The following is a 22,603-nucleotide window of genomic DNA, read 5'->3' on the forward strand; positions in this document are numbered from 1 at the left end:
CCCCCCACTTCTGTCACTGACACCCACCTGGATGCCCGGGGTTCCTGTCCAGTGTCCCCAACACCCGTCACTCACCCAGCCCCTCAGAAAAATCCCAGCCTCTGTTTCCGACACCCAGAGATTCCCCCATCGGCTGCCCAGCCAGCACAGAGACACTGACATCTGTCGCCACCCACAGTGCTCCAGTCCCTCATGGTCCCCAAGCCGTGAAACAGCCACCACGACACCTGTACAAACCCAAGCGCACCCCTCAGGCCACCCCAGCCCCAAGTACTCCTGCGCCTCTCCTCTCAGAACCACAGCCTGGACACTTGTCCCCAGTCTGACCCTCCGCCGAGGGCCCTGACCTGCCACTCGTCTGCCCCTACAGGGCGTGGTCACAGCCGCTGTCAGCCTCATCACTTGTCTCTGCAAGAAGAACCCGGATGACTTCAAGACATGCATCTCCCTGGCTGTGTCTCGCCTGAGCCGGGTGGGTGTGGTATCAGCGCCAGCTGCAGCGTCCCTGTCCCCTGGGCACCTCTCTGGTCCTCACTTTCCCAGAGAGACCATCTAGCTCAGTGGTTAAGGACTCAGGGTCAGAGCTGGGTTCATCCCAGCTCCGTCACTTCCTGGCTGTGTGGCCCTAGGCAAGTGGCTTCACCCCTCTGGGCCTCGTTTGCCTCATGTGTTCAAAGGGGATTATTCCAGTGCCTGCCTCACAGCATAGCTGCTGTGAATTAATCTGTATAAAGAGCACAGGGCCGGGCATACGATGAGATCCCAGGAAGTGAGGTTGCTCTCCTGTCTGTCTCCCTCTCGTCCCCCTCTCCTTCTTCTTCCTGCTTCTCCTGCTTTTCCTTCCCTCTTCTGCTCCTCTCACCACCTTCGCCCCTGTCCTGGGAACATGGCCTGAGGCCTCCTGTGGGCCCATCTCTGTGCAGGCTGACACTTGGGGACACGGATGAGTCAGACCCGAGCCTGCCCTCAAGGAGCTCCCTGTCCTGTTGAGGGGAGGGATGTACGGCAGGGCCAACTCAGCCACAGATTATCATAAAAGGGGCGGTGTGTGCAGTCGTGGAGGTAGCAAGGACGTTGCAGGCCCCCCAAAGGAGGCACTTCACCCAGCCTAGAAGTCTGGGAAGGCTTCCTGGTGGAGGTGATCCTTGCCTGAGTTGAGACTTGGCATAAATATAAATGTTTCCTGAGGAGGTCGAGAGAGGCCTGTGTTCTCAACCAAAGAGAACAACACACCAGCTTACTCATTCGTATTTTCATTCATTCACCACACATCCGAATTCTCTCGTGGGCCAGGCTTGGTGGGGGAGACACAGACAGTAACAGCGGGGGCGGGGCACCTGCTGTCATGGAGGCGGCTCAGAGCAGGATGGGGCTTGCTTCCTGGAGAGGGGTTTTCAAGGTGGCGTAGGAGTTTGTCGTGAGGAAAAAAAGTTGCTAATTCCCCCACCTCTTCCCTGATCCCTTCTCGTGTCTGACCTTGTAGTAGGCCCGGGGACCCAAGAACGGGTCAGACCCAGTTCCTGCCCCTGTGTATCTTCGGGTGTTGGGGGAGGGCCACAAGGAAGCACTCTCCAGGGAGCCGTGGGGTCCAGGTTCTAGTGAAGGCAGCCCAGGGCATTGTGAGGCGCAGAGTTGGAGTCCCCTTCACAGAAGGGGATCGGGTTGGCCGAGATTTCCTGCCCACCCAACGCCAGCTTTTCTTGGAAAAACCGACCAGTCCCAGATCCAGCCAGTCACTCGCTGTGTGCCCGAGGCTTCCTCACCACCCTCCCTGAGCTTCAGGTTTCTGCACCATAAAACTGTCAGGTCACAGCCACCCCTCCCCGTGCCCCCACCCATGCCTCGCCCCCCTCCTCTGCCCCCAGATCGTCTCCTCGGCCTCTACCGACCTCCAGGACTACACCTACTACTTCGTCCCGGCGCCCTGGCTCTCGGTGAAGCTCCTGCGGCTGCTGCAGTGCTACCCCCCGCCAGGTACTGCCGAGCGCACCCGGGCTGGGGTCTGGGGCCTCCAACCCCATGGCTGGGCAGCGGGGCCGGGTGCTGGGGGTCTGTGTCAGGAGTCCTCTGAGGCTGGGCTGGTGCCTCTAGCCCCTGTTCCGAGGCTGCAGTGGGGGCAGCGCTGAGCCCAGGGCCCACGCTGGGAGGCCCCGGATGAGAATGTTGTATGAGGCTGTTGGAGACGGCTTGGGGGAGGATGGGCAGCAGAGAGCAGGGCATCCTCCCGGCTCAGCACAGACAATGGGACAAATCGCTTGTTTGTTGACTCCCCTGCTGTGGGCCTGGGTCCCTGCAAAACCAGACTCACGCTCCAGCCCTGAATGCTCCAGCCCTGGAATGTCAGGGCTGTCATCGCATCTGTTACAGATGAGGAAACCAGGGCTTGGAGAGGGGAGGGCCTTGTCCAAGGTCACCCAGCAGGTCAAGGGGCAATTCCAGGCCATGCAGTGGGAGTTAGCATAGCTCTGCTAGGGGTTTTCATGCCCTCGTTGCTCATGGTCATGACCACTGGTGTGGACGGAGGGTACTGCAGTGAGCTGGTACTGCACCGGGGTGTCCAGGTGCCCCCAGCAGAGCTGGCGAGGGGCAGCTGTCCCTGAAATAGACACACCGGGCAACTGAGGCTTGGAGAGAAGACATTGCCTTTCCAGGGCAGCGAAGGAAGAGCAGAGCCTGACTCCTGAATCTCTGCTCTAAACCCTTTCCCTCTACCACGTGGGCCGTGGCTCCCCCGGGCTTCTGTATCCTCGGCTGTCCGACCTCACAGAGCAGTTTTGAGGGACCCTGTGCTGAGGTGCTCAGCACACAGTAGGCGCTTGATAGACCAGTGCCCTTCGATTCAACCAGGGTGCTAAGCACCTGCTGGGGGCCAGGGAGCTGGTGTGTAGCCCCAAATCTTCACAGCCAGCTGGGTGCGAGCGTGCGCGTGCGTGCACACACGCACACACGCACACACTGTAATGGAGTGTATGATGTAGGTGACACCCAAGGCCCCTCCCAGCGGGTGAAAGCCAGGGATGAATTTTGTCATGAGGCCCTGGGGAAGCCTCGTCCCCACTCTGGGCCTCTTTTCTCATTCTGTAAGGAAGGGCATAGCTAGAACCTAAGCCCTCTTGCATCTAGAAGCCCCGCCTCATAATTTTGGGGTGTGCCCTGGGCAGGTACCTCACCAACTCTGATCCCCTGCCCTGTGAGAATTGCAGCCATTCCCCCACCCCACCCCCACCCAGTGCTGGGCAGGGAGGGGCTGCTCCAATTTGTTTCCAAGTAATTTATTTTTTATTCAGTTGCACCAGGTCTTAGTTGTAGCAGGCAGGCTCCTTAGTGGCAGCACGTGGGCTCCCTAGTTGCAGCAGGCGGGCTTCTTAGTTGCAGCTAGTGGGCTCCTTAGGTGTGGCATGCAAACTCTTAGTTGTGGCATGCATGTGGGATCCCTGACCAGGGATCGAACCCGGGCCCCCTGCATTGGGAGCGCAGAGTCCTATCCACTGTGCCACCAGGGAAGTCCCATAAGTCTCTTTTAATCTCGAAGAATTCCCCCTTCATTCCATGACACTGGCCTTCACTGCAACCTTTGGTTAAGAAAAATTTTGGACATAAGGATAACTTGGGAGAACAGTAAAATGACCACACCCAGATGCCCCTGACCCAGACTCAGCGGAGCTTTACCACTTTGCTGGATTTGCTCCCTTGTTCCCTCACTGTCTCGGACATCCAGTTGCTGAATTACTTGAAAGTAAGTGGCAGGGACTTCCCTGGTGGCTCATTGGTTGAGAATCCTCCTGCCAAAGCAGGGGACACGGGTTCGAGCCCTGGTCTGGGAAGATCCCACAGGCCGCGGAGCAACTAGGCCGGTGCGCCACAACTACTGAGCCTGTGCTCTAGAGCCAGCGAGCCACACTACTGAGCCCACATGCCACAACTACTGAAGCCCGTGTGCCTAGAGCCCGTGCTCCACAACAAGAGAAGCCACCACAATGAGAAGCCTGTCACTGCAGTGAAGAGTAGCCCCCGCTCACCACAACTAGAGAAAGCCCGCGTGCACCAACAAAGACCCAACACAGCCAAAAATAAATAAATAAATTTATTTTTTAAAAAAAAGTGGCCAAAAAAAAAAAGTGGCAGACATCATAACACTCCCCCTCACCCCAAAATATTTCCGCAAACGTTTCTTAGAATCAAGAACGCTACAAAACCGCAATGCTCTTATCACGCCTAAGCAGATTTAGAATAGCCTTGGGGTCATCAGCTACCCAGGCAGCAAACTGCCCTAATCGTCCATAGCATTATTTTTATGGCTTAAAAAATACAGCCTAGGACCACAAATTAACTGATTACGTCTTTGTCATTCTTTTTTTCCATCTGGGATAGCCCCATCCCCACTCCCAGTTTTTGAAGAAACGGGGAGGTTTTGGGTTGCGGTGTGTCCCATGTTTTGGATTGGGCCGATCGCTGCCTGTGTCCTTTAGCTGGTTCTCTATCTTGTGAATTTCCCGATAGATTTGGGTACAACATTCTTTGCTAGAACACTTGACAGTTGTTCTGTCCACTTGGTGTTGCCTCACAGGTGAGGGAATGGCAGTTCCCGGGGTTTGTGTGAGCTCCTAGATGGCACCTGTCTCAGGCACTCAGACCCCTCCTTGGGAAGAGCCGGGTTTGGGCGTGTCTCTGGGGAAGGTTCCCGCAGCTTGCTTTGTTCTGTGAGACTCCTAAAGTGCATGAGTGCTGCGGAAGGGGAAACAGGGGCTCCCAAGGGTGGAGCCTCTGGCCCAGCAGAGTTAGAACGGAGCAGGACGAGAGCTCAGGTCTGGAGTCATGTCCTCTGTCAGCCTCCCCTGGTCACCTGGGGACCCAGGAAGGACTTGGGGGAGTAGAGGCCCCAGCCTGAAGCTGCAGGGCCCACACTCTTCCTCTGGAGGATGGGAGCCATGGCGTGGCCCCTGCCCCTGGCATGCGGGCCGGGCCGGCAGAGAGCTCAGCCCAGGGCGTGCCCTCTGGTTCCCCAGAGGACGCGGCCGTGAAGGGGCGGCTGGTGGAGTGTCTGGAGACCGTGCTCAACAAGGCCCAGGAGCCACCCAAGTCCAAGAAGGTCCAGCACTCCAACGCCAAGAATGCCATCCTCTTTGAGACCATCAGCCTCATCATCCACTACGACAGGTGCCTGCCTGCTGGGGGCGGGGAGCCTGGCCTGGGAAGGGAGGGCTGAGGGCCGGGAATGTGCCTGCTAGCTAGGAGGATGACGGGAGTGTGAAACGCTGCCCTGCCAGATCGGCACCGGGCCCCTCTTGAGGGGCAGAAGTCCCGAATATCTGTATTTGGGCTGGATGCCCAGGTGTCTGGGTCCCCAGGGGACCCAGGGCAGGAGTTAAGAGCTGAATCAGCTGAGGCCCGGTCCTCCATCTCCTCATGTCATCTTGGGTGTCTTCCCTGCCCCCACCCCGGTCTCTTCCTCTTTTGCCGGCAGTGAGCCCAACCTCCTGGTCCGGGCCTGTAACCAGCTAGGCCAGTTCCTGCAGCACCGGGAGACCAACCTGCGCTACCTGGCCCTGGAGAGCATGTGCACACTGGCCAGCTCCGAGTTCTCCCACGAGGCGGTCAAGACCCACATTGACACCGTCATCAACGCCCTCAAGGTGTGACCTTTGGGAGCCTGCCCCCGGCCACACTGACCTGGCCTGTGTCTCCTCTGCTCCCTCAGAGAGGCTCTGGGGGTCAGAGGCCCTGGGGTGGCTGGCCCATGCCAGGAGGGAGCCTAGAACACACCCTACCTGCTCTCCTCCCTCAGACGGAGCGGGACGTCAGCGTGCGACAGCGGGCGGCCGACCTCCTCTATGCCATGTGCGACCGGAGCAATGCCAAGCAGATTGTGTCAGAGATGCTGCGGTACCTGGAGACGGCCGACTACGCCATCCGCGAAGAGATCGTGAGTCCTGGCAGGGGCAGGACGCCCAGACTCCTGGGTCTCCAGATCGGGATGCGCTGAGCCCAGATGGGGTGAGTGCACACCCCACCTCCCCACCGTGGGCACACTCGCACACCCGACCTCCCTCCTGGCTGGCAGGTCCTAAAGGTGGCCATCCTGGCTGAGAAGTACGCCGTGGACTACAGCTGGTACGTGGACACCATCCTCAACCTCATCCGCATCGCGGGCGACTACGTGAGCGAGGAGGTGTGGTACCGCGTGCTACAGATCGTCACCAACCGTGACGACGTCCAGGGCTACGCTGCCAAGACCGTCTTCGAGGTCAGCACCCCCGTCTCACCCCCACAAAGGGGCCACAAGGCAGAGCAAGGACAGCTGGGGCGGTGGGCCAGGTGGCCTGGGCCTCCATCCTGCTTCCTCCTCCTCAGAGGGCCCGGGCCTCCACGGGCTCATATATATGAGGGTCAGCAGGGCGTGGGGTGCCTAATGTGTAGCCACCAGGCCCCAGGTCCCGGCAGTTTCTCACTCCCTCTGCCCCAGAAAAGAGGGCCCATTCTGCCCCGTTTTACTCCCTGTGTGAGCTCCGGCCAGTCACTGAACTGCTCTGTGCCTCACTTTCCCCATCTATAAACCCACCCACAGCAGAGTCAGGAGGCTTCTGCAGTTAATAGGAGTCGAGGGCTCAGCGCCGCGCCTGGCACATGCTGAGCGCTCCTGAGTCAGGATGGTGCCACTCACCGCTGTCCCCGCCCCCCAGGCGCTCCAGGCCCCCGCCTGCCATGAGAACATGGTGAAAGTTGGCGGCTACATCCTTGGGGAGTTTGGGAACCTGATTGCTGGGGACCCTCGCTCCAGGTGAGGGGGTGAACGCACACAAACTCCTGAGGGGTCTGGGGCCCTGGGGTCCGCCTGCGATCCCCGGAAAGGTCCCCCTGAGGGAGGCGGCACCTCTCATGGGGGCTTCTGGGAGAGGGTGGTGGAGCTGGCCACCTGCTGACGCGCACCCCCGGCCCCGCCCCCTGCAGCCCCCCAGTGCAGTTCTCCCTGCTGCACTCCAAGTTCCACCTGTGCAGCGTGGCCACCCGGGCCCTGCTGCTGTCCACCTACATCAAGTTCATCAACCTCTTCCCGGAGACCAAGGCCACCATCCAGGGTGTCCTGCGGGCCGGCTCCCAGCTGCGCAACGCCGACGTGGAGCTGCAGCAGCGCGCCGTCGAGTACCTCACCCTTAGCTCGGTGGCCAGCACGGACGTCCTGGTCAGAGCCCCAGTCCCCACGCGCCCCTCCTCTGCACCTCTGTCCCCTCCTCCTCCCCGGGACGCCCGCCCCTGACCTGCTCCTTCCCCCCAACCCCCCTGCCCCGACCCCGCAGGCCACGGTGCTGGAGGAGATGCCACCCTTCCCCGAGCGAGAGTCGTCCATCCTGGCCAAGCTGAAGCGCAAGAAAGGGCCAGGGGCCGGCAGTGCCCTGGATGATGGCCGGAGGGAGCCCAGCAGCCACGACATCAATGGGGGTGTGGAGCCCACCCCCAGCACCGTGGTGAGTCCCGTGGGGCTGGGCTGCCGGGGCTGGGCCCAGCCATGCCGTCCTCTCTTTTCACCTGTGCCTGCATTCCCTGCAGTCCACGCCCTCACCCTCCGCCGACCTCCTGGGGCTGCGGGCAGCCCCTCCCCCAGCGGCACCCCCAGCTCCCTCGGGTGCGGGCAACCTCCTGGTGGACGTATTCTCCGACGGCCCGGCCGCCCAGCCTAGCTTGGGGCCCACCCCCGAGGAGGCCTTCCTCAGGTACCGCCCGCCTTGGGCCCAGGGCTGCCCCCTTTCCATCTGCCCCCTCCCAACTCCCCCCTCCCTCCCTGTCCCTCAGCCTCTGTCGCCCTGGCTGCCACCTCCCCCGGCCTCCTGCCTCCCTCTGGGCCACTCTGGACTCTTGGCTGACCCTGGCCACCCTGTGTTGTCCTTTCCCGTCATCACGTCTCAGCCTGCTCTTCCTTCTCTCCTTCCCTTCTCCCCACTCCCTCTCTCTTTGCCCTCTTGCTGCCTCTCTGGGATTGGCTGCTGCCACGCCTGTCTTCTCTTGTCTGCTCTGGGATTGGATGGCCCAGCGAGCTGGAGCCGCCTGCCCCTGAGAGCCCCATGGCTTTGCTGGCTGATCCAGCTCCAGCTGCTGAGTAAGGGGTGGCCTCAGGGGGTTGGGGGGCAGACTCCCGTGTCCCCAGGGAGGGTTAGGGGACTGGGAGCTCTCGTCAAGCTCTCCTGATGAGCTGCAAGGAATTGGAAGGGAGTGAAATCAAGGCCGTCTGATACAGGGTAGGGGGGTGCTGACGGTACCTGCCAGGGTCCTATTCCCACTAGAGGCAATTGCCAGTCTGATTCTGGGGCTCTTTGGGGAATCTGGGTATATGGGTTCTGGCCTTCTGTTCCTTCAGGGCTTGCAAGCTCTCACCACTAGCTCTGGGCCTTTACCTCTAGCCCCCCAAGCCCCTTCCCATCTCTCTCCTTTCCCACCTGCAGCCCAGGTCCTGAGGACATTGGCCCGCCCATCCCGGAAGCCGATGAGCTGCTGAATAAGTGAGTCGTGGGTGAGGTTGGGGAGGGCAGTGGGGACAAGTGGGAAGCACAGAGCAGGAGCCAGGCGAGCACCCGTCATCTTGAGCTCCCACTGCCCCCACCCAGGTTCGTGTGCAGGAACAACGGGGTCCTGTTTGAGAACCAGCTGCTGCAGATTGGAGTCAAGTCAGAGTTCCGGCAGAACTTGGGTGAGTCCAGGGGGCGATGGGGTGAAGTTTCAGGGAGACCTTGGCTTCGGGAGGGCATGGAAGGAACTCAGATGGAGCCCTACCTCTCCTCACCCCCCACAGGGCGCATGTATCTCTTCTATGGCAACAAGACTTCAGTGCAGTTCCAGAACTTCTCTCCCACCGTGGTCCACCCTGGAGACCTCCAGACTCATATCCTGTCGGCCTGGCCCAGCCCCGCCCCTCCAGGTCCACCTTCCTGGCAGCTGGGAAGGAGATGGACCCAGGTCCAGACCCCTGTTGGGCCCTCTTACTTGAAAGCCTGAGCCCGTGGTACTTCTCTGAGATTTAGTGTCATCTGTAAGATGGGGTGGGCCTCTTTAACAGGACAGGAGATGGTAGTGACATGATGTGATAGGGATGCAGGAGGTGTTACTTCTGGAATCACAGCTGCTCTGGGCCTCAGTTGGTCCCTGTGAAGCCCCTCCCGTGTCCTGACCTCGTCTTCCATCGGGCTCGACACCCGATTCCAGTGCCTTCTGCCCTCGAAAGCCAGGCCTGGGGGTCTTGTTGCCAACCACGGCCTTCTCCTGTGTGTCCTGGGCCAGTCACTTGGCCTCTCTGAGCCTTGCTATCCCTTCTGTGAAGTGTAGATCTTCCTCCTCCTTTTCACAGGCTTGTTTTGAATATCAGTGTGGTTCGAAGACCCTGGAAGGGTGGCTGGCATAAAGGAACTGCTTGAGCAGTGTCATCAGTCCCCTGTCCCCCTTCTCTGGGCCTCAGTTTGCACAACTTGGAAATTAGAGTGGTTAGACCCTAAAACTGAGGACCTTTTCAGTTCTTTGGTTCATTCAGCATTTCCAGAGGCCTTCTGTAGGCTCAGCTCTGTGCTGGGCAGGGCCCGGGGGAGAGAGACATAAGACCCCGTCCTTGCCAGTGGGTTGTTGACACAAAGGCCACCATTTTGGTGAACCTACCCTGTGCCACACACACTGACAAGTACTTGTGCTGGATGATTTCATTGACTGCTGAGGACACTACGTCCATTTCGCAGATGAGGCTAAGAGAGGTTAAGTGACTTGCCCATAGTAACCGAGGTGCTAAGAGCTGGGATTCAAACCCAGGTCAGCCTTCAGAGCCATGGTGTGACCTGTACCATAATGGAGGTGGCTGAGCCCACTATGGAAGGCCAGAGGAGGCACCTAGGTCAGAGGTTTGGCTTAGGAAGGACTTTGGAGCTAGGCCTTGTACGATGAGCCCTGGACGGCAGCGCTGAGCCCCTGAAGGGACGGCAGGCTGGGGCTTCCAGGAAAGTTCTGAACCATCAGGTGGATGGTCAAGTCCCTTCCCCATCACCACCACCCCGCCCCCCGGGCCGCTCCTGTTTCTGGCTTCCTTGACCACGGGCGGGCACAGCTGGCCGTGCAGACCAAGCGGGTGGCCTCGCAGGTGGACGGTGGGGCACAGGTACAGCAGGTGCTCAACATCGAGTGTCTGCGGGACTTCCTGACGCCCCCACTCCTGTCCGTGCGCTTCCGGTGAGTCAGGAGGCGGGGCGTTGCCGGGTAGGCGGGGGTTCCGGGGCGAGGGTGTGGTCTGACCGAGCCCTCCCTCCTCTCCCGCCAGGTACGGGGGCGCCCCCCAATCCCTCACCCTGAAGCTCCCGGTGACCATCAACAAGTTCTTCCAGCCGACGGAGATGGCGGCCCAGGACTTCTTCCAGCGTTGGAAGCAGCTGAGCCTGTGAGCCGCGCGGGGGACGGAGCCAAAGCCGCCCTCAGGGTGGGCGGGGCTGGGGCTTCCAGATCCCTGACTTGAACCTTTCCCGGCCCCTAGGCCCCAACAGGAGGCGCAGAAAATCTTCAAAGCCAACCACCCCATGGACGCGGAGGTCACTAAGGCCAAGGTGAGACAGGCTAGACAGGAGAAGCACCGCGGCTAGTTTCCCAGCCCTGCCTCTCTCTCCAACTCTGGGATTTGGGGAGCAGTGGCTGCTCCACTTCTGAGCCTCTGTTTTCCCATCTGTAAAGTGGGGCCAATTTCCACTCCAAAGGGTTTGGGGGAACTGGTGTGCCACTGTCTGGGAGCTAACAGAGATCGGGCACCCTCTGACGGCTCCCCCCCTTCCTCCTCAGCTCCTGGGGTTTGGCTCTGCTCTCCTGGACAATGTGGACCCCAACCCAGAGAACTTCGTGGGGGCTGGAATCATCCAGACGAAAGCCCTGCAGGTGGGCTGTCTTCTCCGGCTGGAGCCCAATGCCCAGGCTCAGGTGAGTGGTGCTCTGCGAGGCTCCCCGCTTCGTGTGCATTCTCTGCGCCCGGCCCCCTCCTGCCTCACTATGTTCTTTGAATCACGTGCCTCTGCTCTGTGGCCCTGTCTCCTCCCTCTCCTGCCTCCCTCCTGTCTCTCCATCCTCTGGTCTTCCTCTCCCTTTCCCTCCCTGACTTTCATCTCTCCATGTCCCTTCCCCCCTTTGTGGCCTCTTTTTTATCTTTCGTCCTTTACCTCTGTCTTCCCTGGCCCTTCTGTCGCCTTTCTGATCCCTTGATCCTTTTTCTCTCCTCTCATCATTTATCTGCCCTGTATCCCCCTCCCCCCCAACCCCCCACCCCGGGCTCTCCATCCTCTCTGCCTCCTCCCTGAGTCCCCCCGTCCCCCCAGATGTACCGGCTGACCCTGCGCACCAGTAAGGAGCCCGTCTCCCGTCACCTCTGTGAGCTGCTGGCCCAGCAGTTCTGAGCCCTGGACTGTGCCCCCGGGGATGTGGCCGGCACTGGGCAGCCACCAGGACTGAGGCAGCCGTGGTGGATGGGGCAGCGAGGGGACCTCCGCTGGTGACAGGGAAGACCCCGGGGTCGGGGGGTGCCTAGGACCTTCCTCCAGCCTTTTGTATTTTTATTTTTGTTCATCTGCTGCTGTTTACATTCTGGGGGGTAAGGGGGAGCCCCCTTCCTCCCTTTCCCCCCCGAAGCACAGAGGGGAGAGGGGCCAGGGAAGTGGGAATGTCCTCCCCTCCCACCCCACCCTGTCGTAGCCCCTCCTGCCCCCTCCCTGTCCAGGGGCTGTGTATTATTGTGAGCGAATAAACAGAGAGACGCTAACAGCCCCATGTCCTTGTCTGTGTCTGGCGCTTACGCCCAGCGGTCAGAGGAGTGGGGTGAGGGCATGCAGAGTGTGGGTAGCTAGGCCCCGCAGCCCATGCGTGGGGCTCTGAGCAGACAGCAGCAGCAGCAACCGCCGTGGCCCCAGCTGCAGGGCCACCAGTCGCCATCCTGTGCCTGGCTCCTCAGCCCCCGACACCAGGTAGCAGGCTCTCGGTACCTGCGCCCGATGGACCACCTCCTCCGCCTTCTCCTCTGGCTGCCCCGCCTCTGAAGGAAGGACAGGGAGGGCCGAGGTGACCAGTGGGGCCTGGACAACTAGGATGCCAACCTGCGGGGGCCACCCCCATCCTGGGCCTAAGTTTGACTCCTGACAGAGGAGAGCCTTACAGCTCCAGCCAGCTGTCAGGACCTGAGAAGATCACGGACTTTCTCCCCCTCTTCCCACCCAGCCTCAGTCCCCCACTTTCATGGGTACACTGCGTGTGCAGCCCTAGGTAATCTGCTTAGCAATACAGATCATAAACACGCAGGAGATGTTTCCCAGGTGCTGGGCGCTGGGCTCCAGGGAAGACCTCCCGTAACCCTTCTGAGGACCCTGCCCCACTTACAGGTGGGAAGCAGGTTGGGCGGTGGAGTCGCATAGCTCGGAAGGGACAGTCGTCTGCCCCTTCCAGGTGGAGCTTTTTACCATGTTGTTACACTCATCAGGGTCTTCGCTGGGGTGGTAGTGTCACTCTAGGTCCGCAGCCCATGCGTGGGGCTCTGAGCAGACAGCAGCAGCAGCAACCGCCGCGGCCCCAACTGCAGGGCCACCAGTCGCCATCCTGTGCCTGGCTCCTCAGCCCCCTTTGTCTCTCTGAGCCTCACAGGTCATATGTGACAACTTTTCCTTCCGGACCTGGGCTCCATGGAATCTACCACCCCTACTCCACCCAAGACTATCGGCAAAGTGTGTACTTGCAGCACTAGAGCAGGAGTGTGTGGATGTGGGAGCCAGGCTTGCCTGGCTGAATCGTGGCTCTGCTGCTTATTAGCTGAGCCTGTTTCCTCATCCATAATATGGGAATGATGACATAACAGGAGATAGCCCTCACCTATGAGGATGAAGTGAGTCAGTACACAGAAAAGCACTTGGCAGGACATGAGGCCTCAGTGTTAGCTATTAGGATTAGCCAGGAGGTCCTGAAACCTACCGATTGGGACCTCCCTGCCCCTCCCTTGCCTTCCTGTCAGTGTGCACTGCCCAGTCCTCACAGACAGCCACGCCCACTTCGCAGCTGGCTTCTCCTACCAGTTTCCCCACCATCAACTTGTGAGAGCTGGGACTCAAGTGTCCCAGCCTGTGCAAAGGGGGCGCTGTGCCCGGCGCTGACCTGGTGGAAAGTGCGTGGCGGTGACCAGGGTGTAGAAGGAGCGGAAGAGGCGCCGACGCTGCTCAGAAGACGGTTCTGAAGGGGGAAGAGGGACAGGGTAACAGAGAGCCCCTCCCCAGCCCACGCCCCTCCTGGCCCCGCCCTCCTCTCAGTCACCTTGATCCCCCGAGGGCTCCACCGTGAAGAGGCAACGTTTCAGTTCCAGGTGGAGGAGCAGCAGCCTGTGGGAAAAGAGGTGTCACGGCCAGAAAAGAGGGGATGAGGACCCCCAACCCACTCCCCACCTCCAACCCACTCCCCGGTCTGAGCCCTACCCAAGGATGTCCGTGTGCAGGGGGAAGCCCGCGGGCAGCGCTCGGGATCCCAGCGGCAGGCAGGCCCGCAGCGGGTCCAGCAGTGGCTGCCACCAGCGCTCCAGAAGCTGCAGGGGGCGTGGCCAGCGAGAGAGGCGGGGCCGGTGGGTGAGGTCGGGGGAATACCAAGAGAAGGCGGTTTGGCCAGGGCAGGGGAGGAGAACACAAGGGCAGAGGGCAGAGGGGACCGGGGAAGGGGCGAGGCCTGGAAGGACGCTATAAGAGGGAAAGAGGGGCCGAGCTGCGGGGACGGTGATTGGAGCACAGCCCGAAGGGGGCGGGACCTACGAGGGGCGGGGGCGGGACCAAGGGCGAGTCAAGCGTAAAGAGCGCACTCGCGGGTCAGGATGCTCAGAGAAGGGCCGGGGGTAGCGGGTGAAATAGGGGAAGAGCGGGACGTAGCCCAGATTCACCTGTGCATCCAGCTGGCTGAGGGGAGGGCGCGGCCCGCAGAGCAGACACAGCTCCAAGCCCGGCAGGAGCGTCAGGGTCAGAAGCCGGTGCGGCACCTGAGGCAGCCCGCAGAGTGGGCTGGCCGGAGCTCCTCCCCTTCTCATCGCAAGCCCCGCCTCCTCGAGACAGCCTCCAGGTACCACCCCTTGCGCGCTCCTCCCCGCCTCCACCTTCCCCCTGCCCGCCCCATCCACTGACTCACCGTGGGACTCCCGTGAGGCAGGTACACCGGGTAGTCGCGAGCGGCCTGCGGCGGCAGGGATCCCACCAGCCAGGGGAGCAGCACGGCTTCCGGCATCCCCAGCCGCCACCAGCTCTCTGTCGCTGCCACCACCCGGCCCGACACGACCAGGCTGACGAAGGCCGTACCCGCAGCCTCGGCGAACCCAGAAAGGGCTTCCTGGGTAAGGGAGGCAGGCCGGCTGCAGGTCAGGAGACCTGAGCAGGGCCGACAGTGACTTCCCAGGTGCGTAAGGAGTGGGAAGAGACGGCCATACAATTCAAAGCTTGCCTGGTGGCCATGCTCATGTGTCCCACCCTCCCTGGGCCTGAGTTCCTTCACCTTCACATGCAGGTACCATCCCAAGTCACAGTGCGAAATTAAACAGGTAGGGTGATTGCTACATAGCCTGACACGTCCTACAGAAGCTAATACTTGTAACAGCAGCAGCTACGGTTTATCGCGTTGTATTATAGGCCAGGTAGGCGCAATCTACAACCTACTGAAGCTCAGAGAGGTCAAGTCACCTGCCGAGAGTCACAATGCTGGGAGGCAAGTCATGCCAGATGAATCCAGAGCAATATTTAAGGAAGGGGAGATAGAGATCTCCTAGGTAGAAGGAACAGGATGTGCCAGGGCAGGGAAGCTGGGAAGCTGTGGGGATTTGTGAGACTCATGAGGCAGCTGGGAGAGGGTGGACTGTGGAGTTAGTAGAGATTAGGGCGAGCAGGCTGGCGGGCGTCAGATTCCTCAGGTCCTCAACACCAGGCTGAGGGGCTGAGACCTTGTCCTGGGGGTGATGGAAAGCCACGGGCGGGCTGTGACCAGGGGAGGGGCAGGGGCAGCTCTCGGTGTAGAAAGATCCTTCCAGGGTCAAGGCGGGGGTTGGACTAGAAGCCAAAAGGATAGGAAGAGGTTGAGGCAATGGTCCAAGGGTAAGAGGATGGGGACTGAGCCAGGGCCAGAGGGACAGTTTTAAGACTTTACAAGGCATTCCCAATACCTGCAGCAGGGACCCCTCTGGAGGAACCACACAGTCCACACACTGGGTCAGGTCCCCGATGAGCTCTGAGTCCCCAAGGAAGCTGTCGATGAGGCGGTAACTGGCCTAGCAGAGGGAAAATGAAGCCTAGGACCCAGGTGGTACCCAGATCTGCTGCCTCCTCCTCAGAAAACTGGCCCTACTGGGCCTTGCTGAGGGGTGTCAGACAACCAAGCTGCCCCCTGAACCCACTGGGTCAGGCTGCCCCGGGGGCTTCTGGGAACTGTAGTTCCCAAATATCAGTAACCAGGTATCCTAACTTCCCATCCTCACGTCCTGCAGCCTCACCCTCAGCTCCTTCTTCAGTCTCTCTACATTGCGGATATTGGTCAGCTCTTCAAGTCCCACAAGAAGAACCTAGAAGAAACATATAGGAGAGCAGGGGACCTGGATTACTGATTATAAGACAGGAGGGGCTGGGACTCAGACTCCTGTGTCTGCAGGAGGAGGAAACTGGGGATCTGGACTCCTTAGTCCGAGGCAGGAGGGACTGAGTTCTAGGATTCCTGGGTCCTGAGGGAGAGGGATGCTGAGAGTTCAGATTCCTGGGATTGGAAAAGAGGGCTGGGGAGTCTCACCATGGCCCCAAACACCATCTGGAGTAGTCTCTCCAGCCTCAGCTCCGAGGTGCCCTCCTCAGATGACAGAACAATGAGGGTGATGCTGTGAGAAAGGAAGGTGAGAAGGAAGAATGAGTCCAGGCCAAGGAAACAAGGCAGGGAGGAGAGTAGGGTCTGCCCTTGATCCTGGATGCCAGCTACATCCATGCCCGAGCACAACCTGCTTTTCATTCAGAGAAACTCAGGGATCAGAAAGGGTAACTGACTTGTCAAAGATCCCACAGCCAGGTAAACAGCTGGCGTTAGAGAGCTGGATGGCCTCAGGGTCGTCTTCAACAGGAGCTATCACCCTGGCCCTGCCCCCAAGCTACCCTTGGAGACCTGTCATGGAAGCTCTTCCACACCACGGTTGTGTCCTCCGTCTTCGCAGAGCTCAGCTGCACCTCGAGATTCTGCCCAAACATATGGACTCCATTGAGGGAGCCGATGACAGAGAATGGGAGCTGGGGAAAGATTGGGGATTTTAGACAGGAGCCCCCAGATCCCGTCTTCTATTGGAACCAATGACTCAGGTCCCCAACCCCCTCCTCTCTCTAGATCTCCTGGCCCCTCCTCTTCGGGGAACCAGGATCACTGGTCAATTGCACCCTCGACCCTCCAAACTCAATTCTGAAACTTCCCCAGCCCCTACTCCCTTGAAGACCCAGAGTCCAAGCATCTAAACCCCTTCCATTTCGGAGATCCAGGCGCCCGGGGCCCCACCTGTTGGCGGGCGGGGGCGCCGCCGCGGCTGCTCCTGCAAAACAGAGGGACCCCGCTGGATGCCGCGAGGCACAGCAGATGTACGGTGCCTTCGGTCCCCTCCTCTCCCATTTGGAACCCCCGCTTCCCAGTCCCTCCGTGGGGACAGTCAATGCCCGCCTTGGAGCATGCCGGTAGTCACACGAAGTCAGGCTGCGGTCCGAAGCCGACAGAGGGCGAGATGGGGAGCTAACTGGAAGAGGACTGGATTCCCGCCTTCTTCATCCAACTCAAACCCCCATCAACTCCTATTCCAGCACCTTCCCCACGCCCCGTTACGCTCTCTTCCGCCCCAGCCGGAAGTCACAATACCCCTAACAAAGATGGCGGCTAATTTTATTTGCGAAGCTTCCTAGTCGCTCCTTGGAGCGGTTTGACTCTATTTAAGAGAATGAAGAGCCCGACTCGAAGGTAGGGACTGCGCCAAAGCGTTGCCTAGTAACCATCACGTAAACTAATACGTTTCACGTTCTAAATTGACAAAGAGCCGTGCCACACTCAAAGATGGCGACGGTGCCGAGGCGTTGCCTAGCAACCGCTTTGGCTTAGCTTTCCGTTTTGTAGTGGCAGCACTATGCCATACTGAACGATGGCGACAGTGCCTAGGCGTTGCCTAGCAACCACCATTCAGGCCTCGTTCTCTTCCAAGGCTAGAAACAGCTGTGCCCCTCTCAAAGATGGCCGCATGACGAATCCCGAGCACTTCCTTAGAGCAAAATCTCCCCCCTCACCCTCGAGGATGGTTTGGTCCGGCGAGCGTTGCCTAGTAACCCACAAATGGCATGGTTGTTTTTGCTGTTAGAAAAAGAAAGATGAAATCCTTTATTTTCCAGAATCGGAAAATAATATTATTTGTAATGAATTTATACATGATAGTGTATTGTGCAGAATGTGAAAATACTCCTCCTAAAATCCTTTCCCTAAAATAAAATCTTTACAGTTTAACACAGAATATTCACGTTTTCACAAATATGGTTACTGTGTTAATGTTGTTTTCAAACTTTCTTTTTCTCATGAAACCGTATAAATGCAATTCGTCTTTTTTTTTTTTTTTGCTGTACTCGGGCCTCTCACTGTTGTGGCCTCTCCCGTTGCGGAGCACAGGCTCCGGACGCGCAGGCTCAGGACGCGCAGGCTCAGCGGCCATGGGTCACAGGCCCAGCCGCTCCGCGGCATGTGGGATCTTCCCGGACCGGAGTACGAACCCGTGTCCCCTGCATCGGCAGGCGGACTCTCAACCACTGCGCCACCAGGGAAACCCCACTTCGTCTTTTTTGAATGTCCTATTCTAACCTATATTATAGATGTAACAAAATAGATTTAGCCTATCCTATGCTGATATGCTTTAGGTTCTCACCTCTGTGTGTTTAAAGTGATGAAGTAAATCTTCATTAAGTTATCAATTTAGTCAGCTAGATCTTTTCTCTCTCTCTTTTTTAAACATCTTTATTGGAGTATAATTGCTTTACAATGTTGTGTTAGTTTCTGCTGTATAACGAAGTGAATCAGCTACATGCATAGCTACATCCCCATATCCCCTCCCTCTTGCGCCTCCCTCCCACCCTCCTTATCCCACCCCTCTAGGTGGTCGCAAAGCACCGAGCTGATCTCGCTGTACTATGCAGCTGCTTCCCACTAGCTATTTTACATTTGGTAGTGTATATATATCAATGTTACTCTGTCACTTTGTCCCAGCTTACCCTTCCCCCTCCCCGCGACCTCAAATCCATTCTCTACGTCTGTGTCTTTATTCCTGTCCTGCCCCTAGGTTCAACAGAACCATTTAGATTCCATATGTATGTGTTAGCATACCGTATTTGTTTTTCTCTTTCTGACTTCACTCTGTATGACAGTCCATCCACCTCACTACAAATAACTCAATTTCGTTTCTTTTTATGGCTGAGTAATATTCCATTGTATAAATGTGCCACATCTTCTTTATCCATTCATCTGTCGATGGACACTTAGGTTGCTTACATGTTCTGTCTATTGTAAATAGTGCTGCAATGAACATTGCGGCACATGACTTTTTGAATTATGATTTTCTAGATCTTTTCTCTTTTGTGAGAACAGTTGCCCTCATTTATCCAAATATATTTACAAAATATATAGCAATATTAAAAAAAATTGTTTCTTTTATTTTTTATTTATTTTTAAAAATTTATTTATTTATTTTTGGCTGTGTTGGGTCTTCGTTGCTGTGCGCGGGCTTTCTCTAGTTGCGGTGAGCGGGGGCTACTCCTCGTTGCAGTGCGCAGGCTTCTCATTGTTGTGGCTTCTCTGTTGCGGAGCACGGGCTCTAGGCACGCAGGCTTCAGTAGTTGTGGCACGTGGGCTCAGTAATTGTGGCTGGCAGGCTCTAGAGCTAAGGCTCAGTAGTTGTGGTGCATGGGCTTAGCTACTCTGCGGCATGTGGGATCTTCCCGAACCAGGAATGGAACCTGTGTCCGCTGCATTGGCAGGCAGATTCTTAACCACTGTGCCACCAGGGAAGCCCACATTTGTTTCTTTTAAACATGTTTTGTCTGCACTCTGGATTTGATTTCTAATAGTTGATAAGAAATATTAAGACATTTACCCTGCACATTGAATTACATTAAACTAGAGGAAAAGCTGCATAAAATAACAAATGAACTAACATATCAATTTCTCCCTGTAGTTCTATGTATTTTTTCTTTAGTCCACTTATATTTATTTTCTACTGATATATTTAGATTTATTTCTATTGTTTTATTTTTATATTTCTTGTTCTGCCTTTTCAACGCTTTTTTCCTCCATTCTTATCTGTTACTGGATTTTTTGTTTGTTTGTTTCCTCAGTTCATTATTTTCTCTTTCTTCTGGTTTCAAAGTTATACACGAATTCTCTTTTATTTTTATTGGTTATCCTTGAAACTTTACCTTACACATCTAATTCAGCAAAAAGTTAAAGATCTTAAACCCTCTCTCAAATAATACAAAGAGAATATAACACCTTAACTCCGTTAAGCTCCCTCCCAGACTAACCAACTAGTGTTGTCAGCATTTTAGTTTTACTTTTCTTATGCCCTCGTTGAATATATCTCTTATTTTATGCAGGCAATATTTATTTGTAATTACGTAAATGTTTATGACTCATGTTGCTCTCCCTCTTCCTTCTTGTCTCTCAGATAATCTTTGCAGGTTAATTTAAAATTTTCCTACTGCCTGAAGTACTTCCTACCGAAAAACTGTTTCTCCCCTCACCCCATTTAAGGAACCGGCTTGCTCCCCTTCACGGAGCAAACAAGGGCACCTCTTTCTTGTTTTCGCTCCCTCCTGCTGCAGCAAGAGTCCCAATAAAGGCTTGCCTGAATTTCTTGTCTGGCCTTTTATCAATTTTTATTGATTAAAGAGTCCAAGGGGGCTTCCCTGGTGGCGCAGTGGTTAAGAATCTGCCTGCCAGTGCAGGGCACATGGGTTCGAGCCCTGGTCCGGGAAGATCCCACATGCCGCGGAGCAACTAAGCCCGTGTGCCACAACTACTGAGCCTGCACTCTAGAACCCATGAGCCACAACTACTAAGCCCATGTGCTACAATTACTGAAGACCGCACGCTGAGAGCCTGTGCTCCACAAGAGAAGCCACCGCAATGAGAAGCCCGCGCACCGAAACGAAGAGTAGCCCCTGCTCGCCGCAACTAGAGAAAGCCAGCGCACAGCAATGAAGACCCAATGCAGCTAAAAATAAAATAAAGTTTTAAAAATTATTTAAAAAAAAGAGTCCAAGGACCCTGGTGGGTGACACATGGAACCTCTGGCCAATAGCCTGTGAAGAACTGAACCCTGGTAACGATGACAAGAATGAGTATGAGAGAAGGTCCTTTCTAGTTGTGCCTCGAGGTGATTACAGCCCTGGCTGACACTTTGATTATAGTCTCTGAAGCAGGGGACCCAGCTAAGCCATGCCTGGATTCCTGATCTACAGAAACTGCGAAGTAACAATGTTGTTGTTTCAATCCACTAAATTTGGGGTAATTTGTTACACAGCAGGAGACAACTTAATGTCCTTTATTTATCCTATTATTTTGCATATTGTGGTTCATTATGAACCTGACAATTCCAGTACCTGGAGGTGGGGGACCTTCATCTGTTAACTGTTGTTTCTGTGGACTCTAATTTCAATCTTTACTTCTGTGCTGGTGGTCTTTGTGATATTGATCAGAGTCCTCTAGGGAGGATTCACTTCTACTTCTGCAGGTTGTCAGGAGTGTTACTATCCTGGAACTAGATCAGCTGCCCTGGACGGCTCTTGCTTAGCTGGGGAACTACACTGAAGTTTTACAAATCACAGCTGGCTTCAGGCTCTTGGTAATGCCAGTGCAGTCCCATCTGGGGCAGGAAGTTCGATTCCAACTGCATCTTTTTTTAAATTTGTTTCCTCTGTGGGGGAGGGAAGATACTTGAAGACTACCCATACCTCTTATGAATCCACCAATGTCACAAAAACAATGTCATATCACCTAATGTATCATAATGCCAGAAGCTGAAGTCCAGGCTAAAATATCTCATTGTTTAACTTATCGTTTGTAATACATTAATGGAAATGGTTAAAAATCAGTTAATGGAGCCAATCACGCATTCAGCTTATCTAAAGAAAAGTTTCCTTATGGTTAGGAGGGAATTTTAGGTACCATTTTAATCTCCTTACCTATTTATCATTTTGCCTTTCTCCAACTTACTTTTATCTTCCTTATAATTTTTTAAAATTTAATTACACTAGCATAAAAAAGAAAGGAGCTGCTTTAGATTAAAAGAAATTTAAGCCATCTAAATACGTGTTTGGTCATTGTTTGGATCTTGATACAAATAAAACAATTGTAAAAAGGCATTTTGAGAGAATTGGGAAAATTTGATTATGGATTTAAATGTTCAATGATACCAAGAAATAACACAATTTTGTTAGGGGTGTTAATGGCATAGTGGTTATGTGCAAAAATTTCCATCTTTTTAGAGATGCCTGTCAAGAATGTAGAAGTAAAATGATATGTTGGGATTTGCTTTAAAAGCGTTCATCAAAGAAAAAAGAAAAAAGGGATCGATAAAGTACATGTGACAAAATGGTGATACTGCTGAGTGCAAAGCAATGCACTCTTTTACCTTGAAATATATTGACAAACTGCATTGGAGCAAGTCGTTTTGGTTTCCACCCCCACTAGATCACCTCTGAGCTGGCTCATTTCACCCAAACCCTCCCACCCCAATGGACTTATTATTTCCAACTTTAATTAACATTACAAAGGTAAAATGCTATGTCTTTGGACTCTCTGTTAGCACTTTTTAATTGGTGAAGATGAGCGGCTTTCAGATATTTGCTATTTTTAATATTTTTTGCGTGTGAGAAAAGCCTGCTTAGTTTTCTTCCCCATTAAAAAAATCAAGTATTTCTATTTTCCTTAGTTTTTATTGATTAGTAACATGTATTTATGTAGTTACAATGACTTTCCCAGTTTACAGTATCGTTTTCAACTTGGTTCATGGAGTCTTATGCAAACAGTTCAATATTTTACGTTCTCCGGCTTTGCTGTAATGATAAGAAAATCTTTTTCCAGTCTTCAGGATTACACAGGGTTATGCTTTCATTTGTTACATTTACATTTTTAATCCACCTGGAACGTATTTATGTTCTAGGCCAGTTTCTGGCTCTTCTCCCGGAAAACAACTAGCAGGTGTTGCTTAGCAACCTCCACTTGGGTTGGAGTTCGGCTTCTTTTCAGGGTGGGAAAAACAGCTGCACTCCCTTCAGAGTTGATTGCAACCTTAAAGCGTTGCCTAGTAACGCCGTTTCGGATGCTGTGATTGGACCCTTCACACGACCCCCCCCCATCCCCCCAAGCCAGAAAGAACTTAACTAGAAACCTAATCTCTCTTTTAGAAAACAAGGGCAGCGTACGCGTTGCATAGCAACCAGGTCTCCAGACCCTCCCATTGAAACTAGTGTCGGAATCGTCGCCCCGCTCAAAAATGGCGGCTGACGCACCGCTTTCAATATATTTCGCTCTCGACAGTTCTACCAATAAT

General features: G+C 55.5%; 2 protein-coding genes across 7 annotated transcripts in view; one reads left to right on the forward strand and one right to left on the reverse strand.

Moving 5' to 3' along the window:
• The window catches only part of AP2A1 (adaptor related protein complex 2 subunit alpha 1), a 54,462-nt gene extending 42,701 nt beyond the window's left edge, over positions 1-11,761 (forward strand). For all 5 annotated transcript variants that reach the window (XM_027080266.1, XM_027080268.1, XM_027080267.1 and 2 more), the window contains 18 exons: positions 371-472; positions 1,866-1,974; positions 5,007-5,157; positions 5,465-5,633; positions 5,786-5,923; positions 6,062-6,244; positions 6,681-6,778; positions 6,949-7,180; positions 7,296-7,463; positions 7,546-7,709; positions 8,436-8,492; positions 8,598-8,680; positions 8,783-8,872; positions 10,074-10,197; positions 10,286-10,402; positions 10,496-10,565; positions 10,795-10,929; positions 11,322-11,761. In XM_027080266.1, coding sequence (XP_026936067.1) covers positions 371-472; positions 1,866-1,974; positions 5,007-5,157; positions 5,465-5,633; positions 5,786-5,923; positions 6,062-6,244; positions 6,681-6,778; positions 6,949-7,180; positions 7,296-7,463; positions 7,546-7,709; positions 8,436-8,492; positions 8,598-8,680; positions 8,783-8,872; positions 10,074-10,197; positions 10,286-10,402; positions 10,496-10,565; positions 10,795-10,929; positions 11,322-11,399 — 2,268 coding nt within the window. In that variant the 3' untranslated portion in view covers positions 11,400-11,761. The remainder of the gene's footprint in view (positions 1-370; positions 473-1,865; positions 1,975-5,006; positions 5,158-5,464; positions 5,634-5,785; positions 5,924-6,061; positions 6,245-6,680; positions 6,779-6,948; positions 7,181-7,295; positions 7,464-7,545; positions 7,710-8,435; positions 8,493-8,597; positions 8,681-8,782; positions 8,873-10,073; positions 10,198-10,285; positions 10,403-10,495; positions 10,566-10,794; positions 10,930-11,321) is intronic.
• Positions 11,518-16,839, reverse strand: FUZ (fuzzy planar cell polarity protein). 2 transcript variants are annotated; one of them, XM_027080269.1, is made up of 11 exons: positions 16,528-16,839; positions 16,147-16,268; positions 15,784-15,868; positions 15,494-15,562; positions 15,167-15,271; positions 14,146-14,343; positions 13,904-13,999; positions 13,452-13,558; positions 13,294-13,358; positions 13,138-13,212; positions 11,518-12,031 (listed from the first exon to the last, which is right to left on the reverse strand). In XM_027080269.1, the coding sequence occupies exons 1-11, from the start codon at positions 16,636-16,638 to the stop codon at positions 11,805-11,807; spliced, it is 1,260 nt and encodes a 419-aa protein (XP_026936070.1). In that variant the 5' UTR covers positions 16,639-16,839; the 3' UTR covers positions 11,518-11,804. The 2 variants fall into 2 exon arrangements, with proteins under 2 accessions (XP_026936070.1, XP_026936071.1); XM_027080270.1 differs by lacking the exon at positions 13,904-13,999 and having other exon boundaries at positions 11,539-12,031; positions 16,528-16,829.
• Between the last annotated feature and the right edge of the window lie 5,764 nt (positions 16,840-22,603).

This window comes from Aethalodelphis obliquidens, unplaced genomic scaffold (genome assembly GCF_003676395.1).
Source record: "Aethalodelphis obliquidens isolate GAN/ISIS:26980383/991018 unplaced genomic scaffold, ASM367639v1 scaffold43, whole genome shotgun sequence".
Classification (NCBI taxonomy): Eukaryota; Metazoa; Chordata; class Mammalia; order Artiodactyla; family Delphinidae; genus Aethalodelphis; species Aethalodelphis obliquidens.

Bases quoted from the DNA above. Each gene is read 5' to 3' on its own strand.
- FUZ (XM_027080269.1), bottom strand. From the start codon at position 16,638: ATGGGAGAGGAGGGGACCGAAGGCACCGTACATCTGCTGTGCCTCGCG. The intron at 14,000-14,145 runs GTGAGTCAGTGG...GGGCTGCCTCAG, and splicing joins TGCCTCACGGGAGTCCCACG to GTGCCGCACCGGCTTCTGAC. The intron at 12,032-13,137 runs GTCAGCGCCGGG...TCCTTCCTTCAG, and splicing joins CGCCACGCACTTTCCACCAG to AGGCGGGGCAGCCAGAGGAG.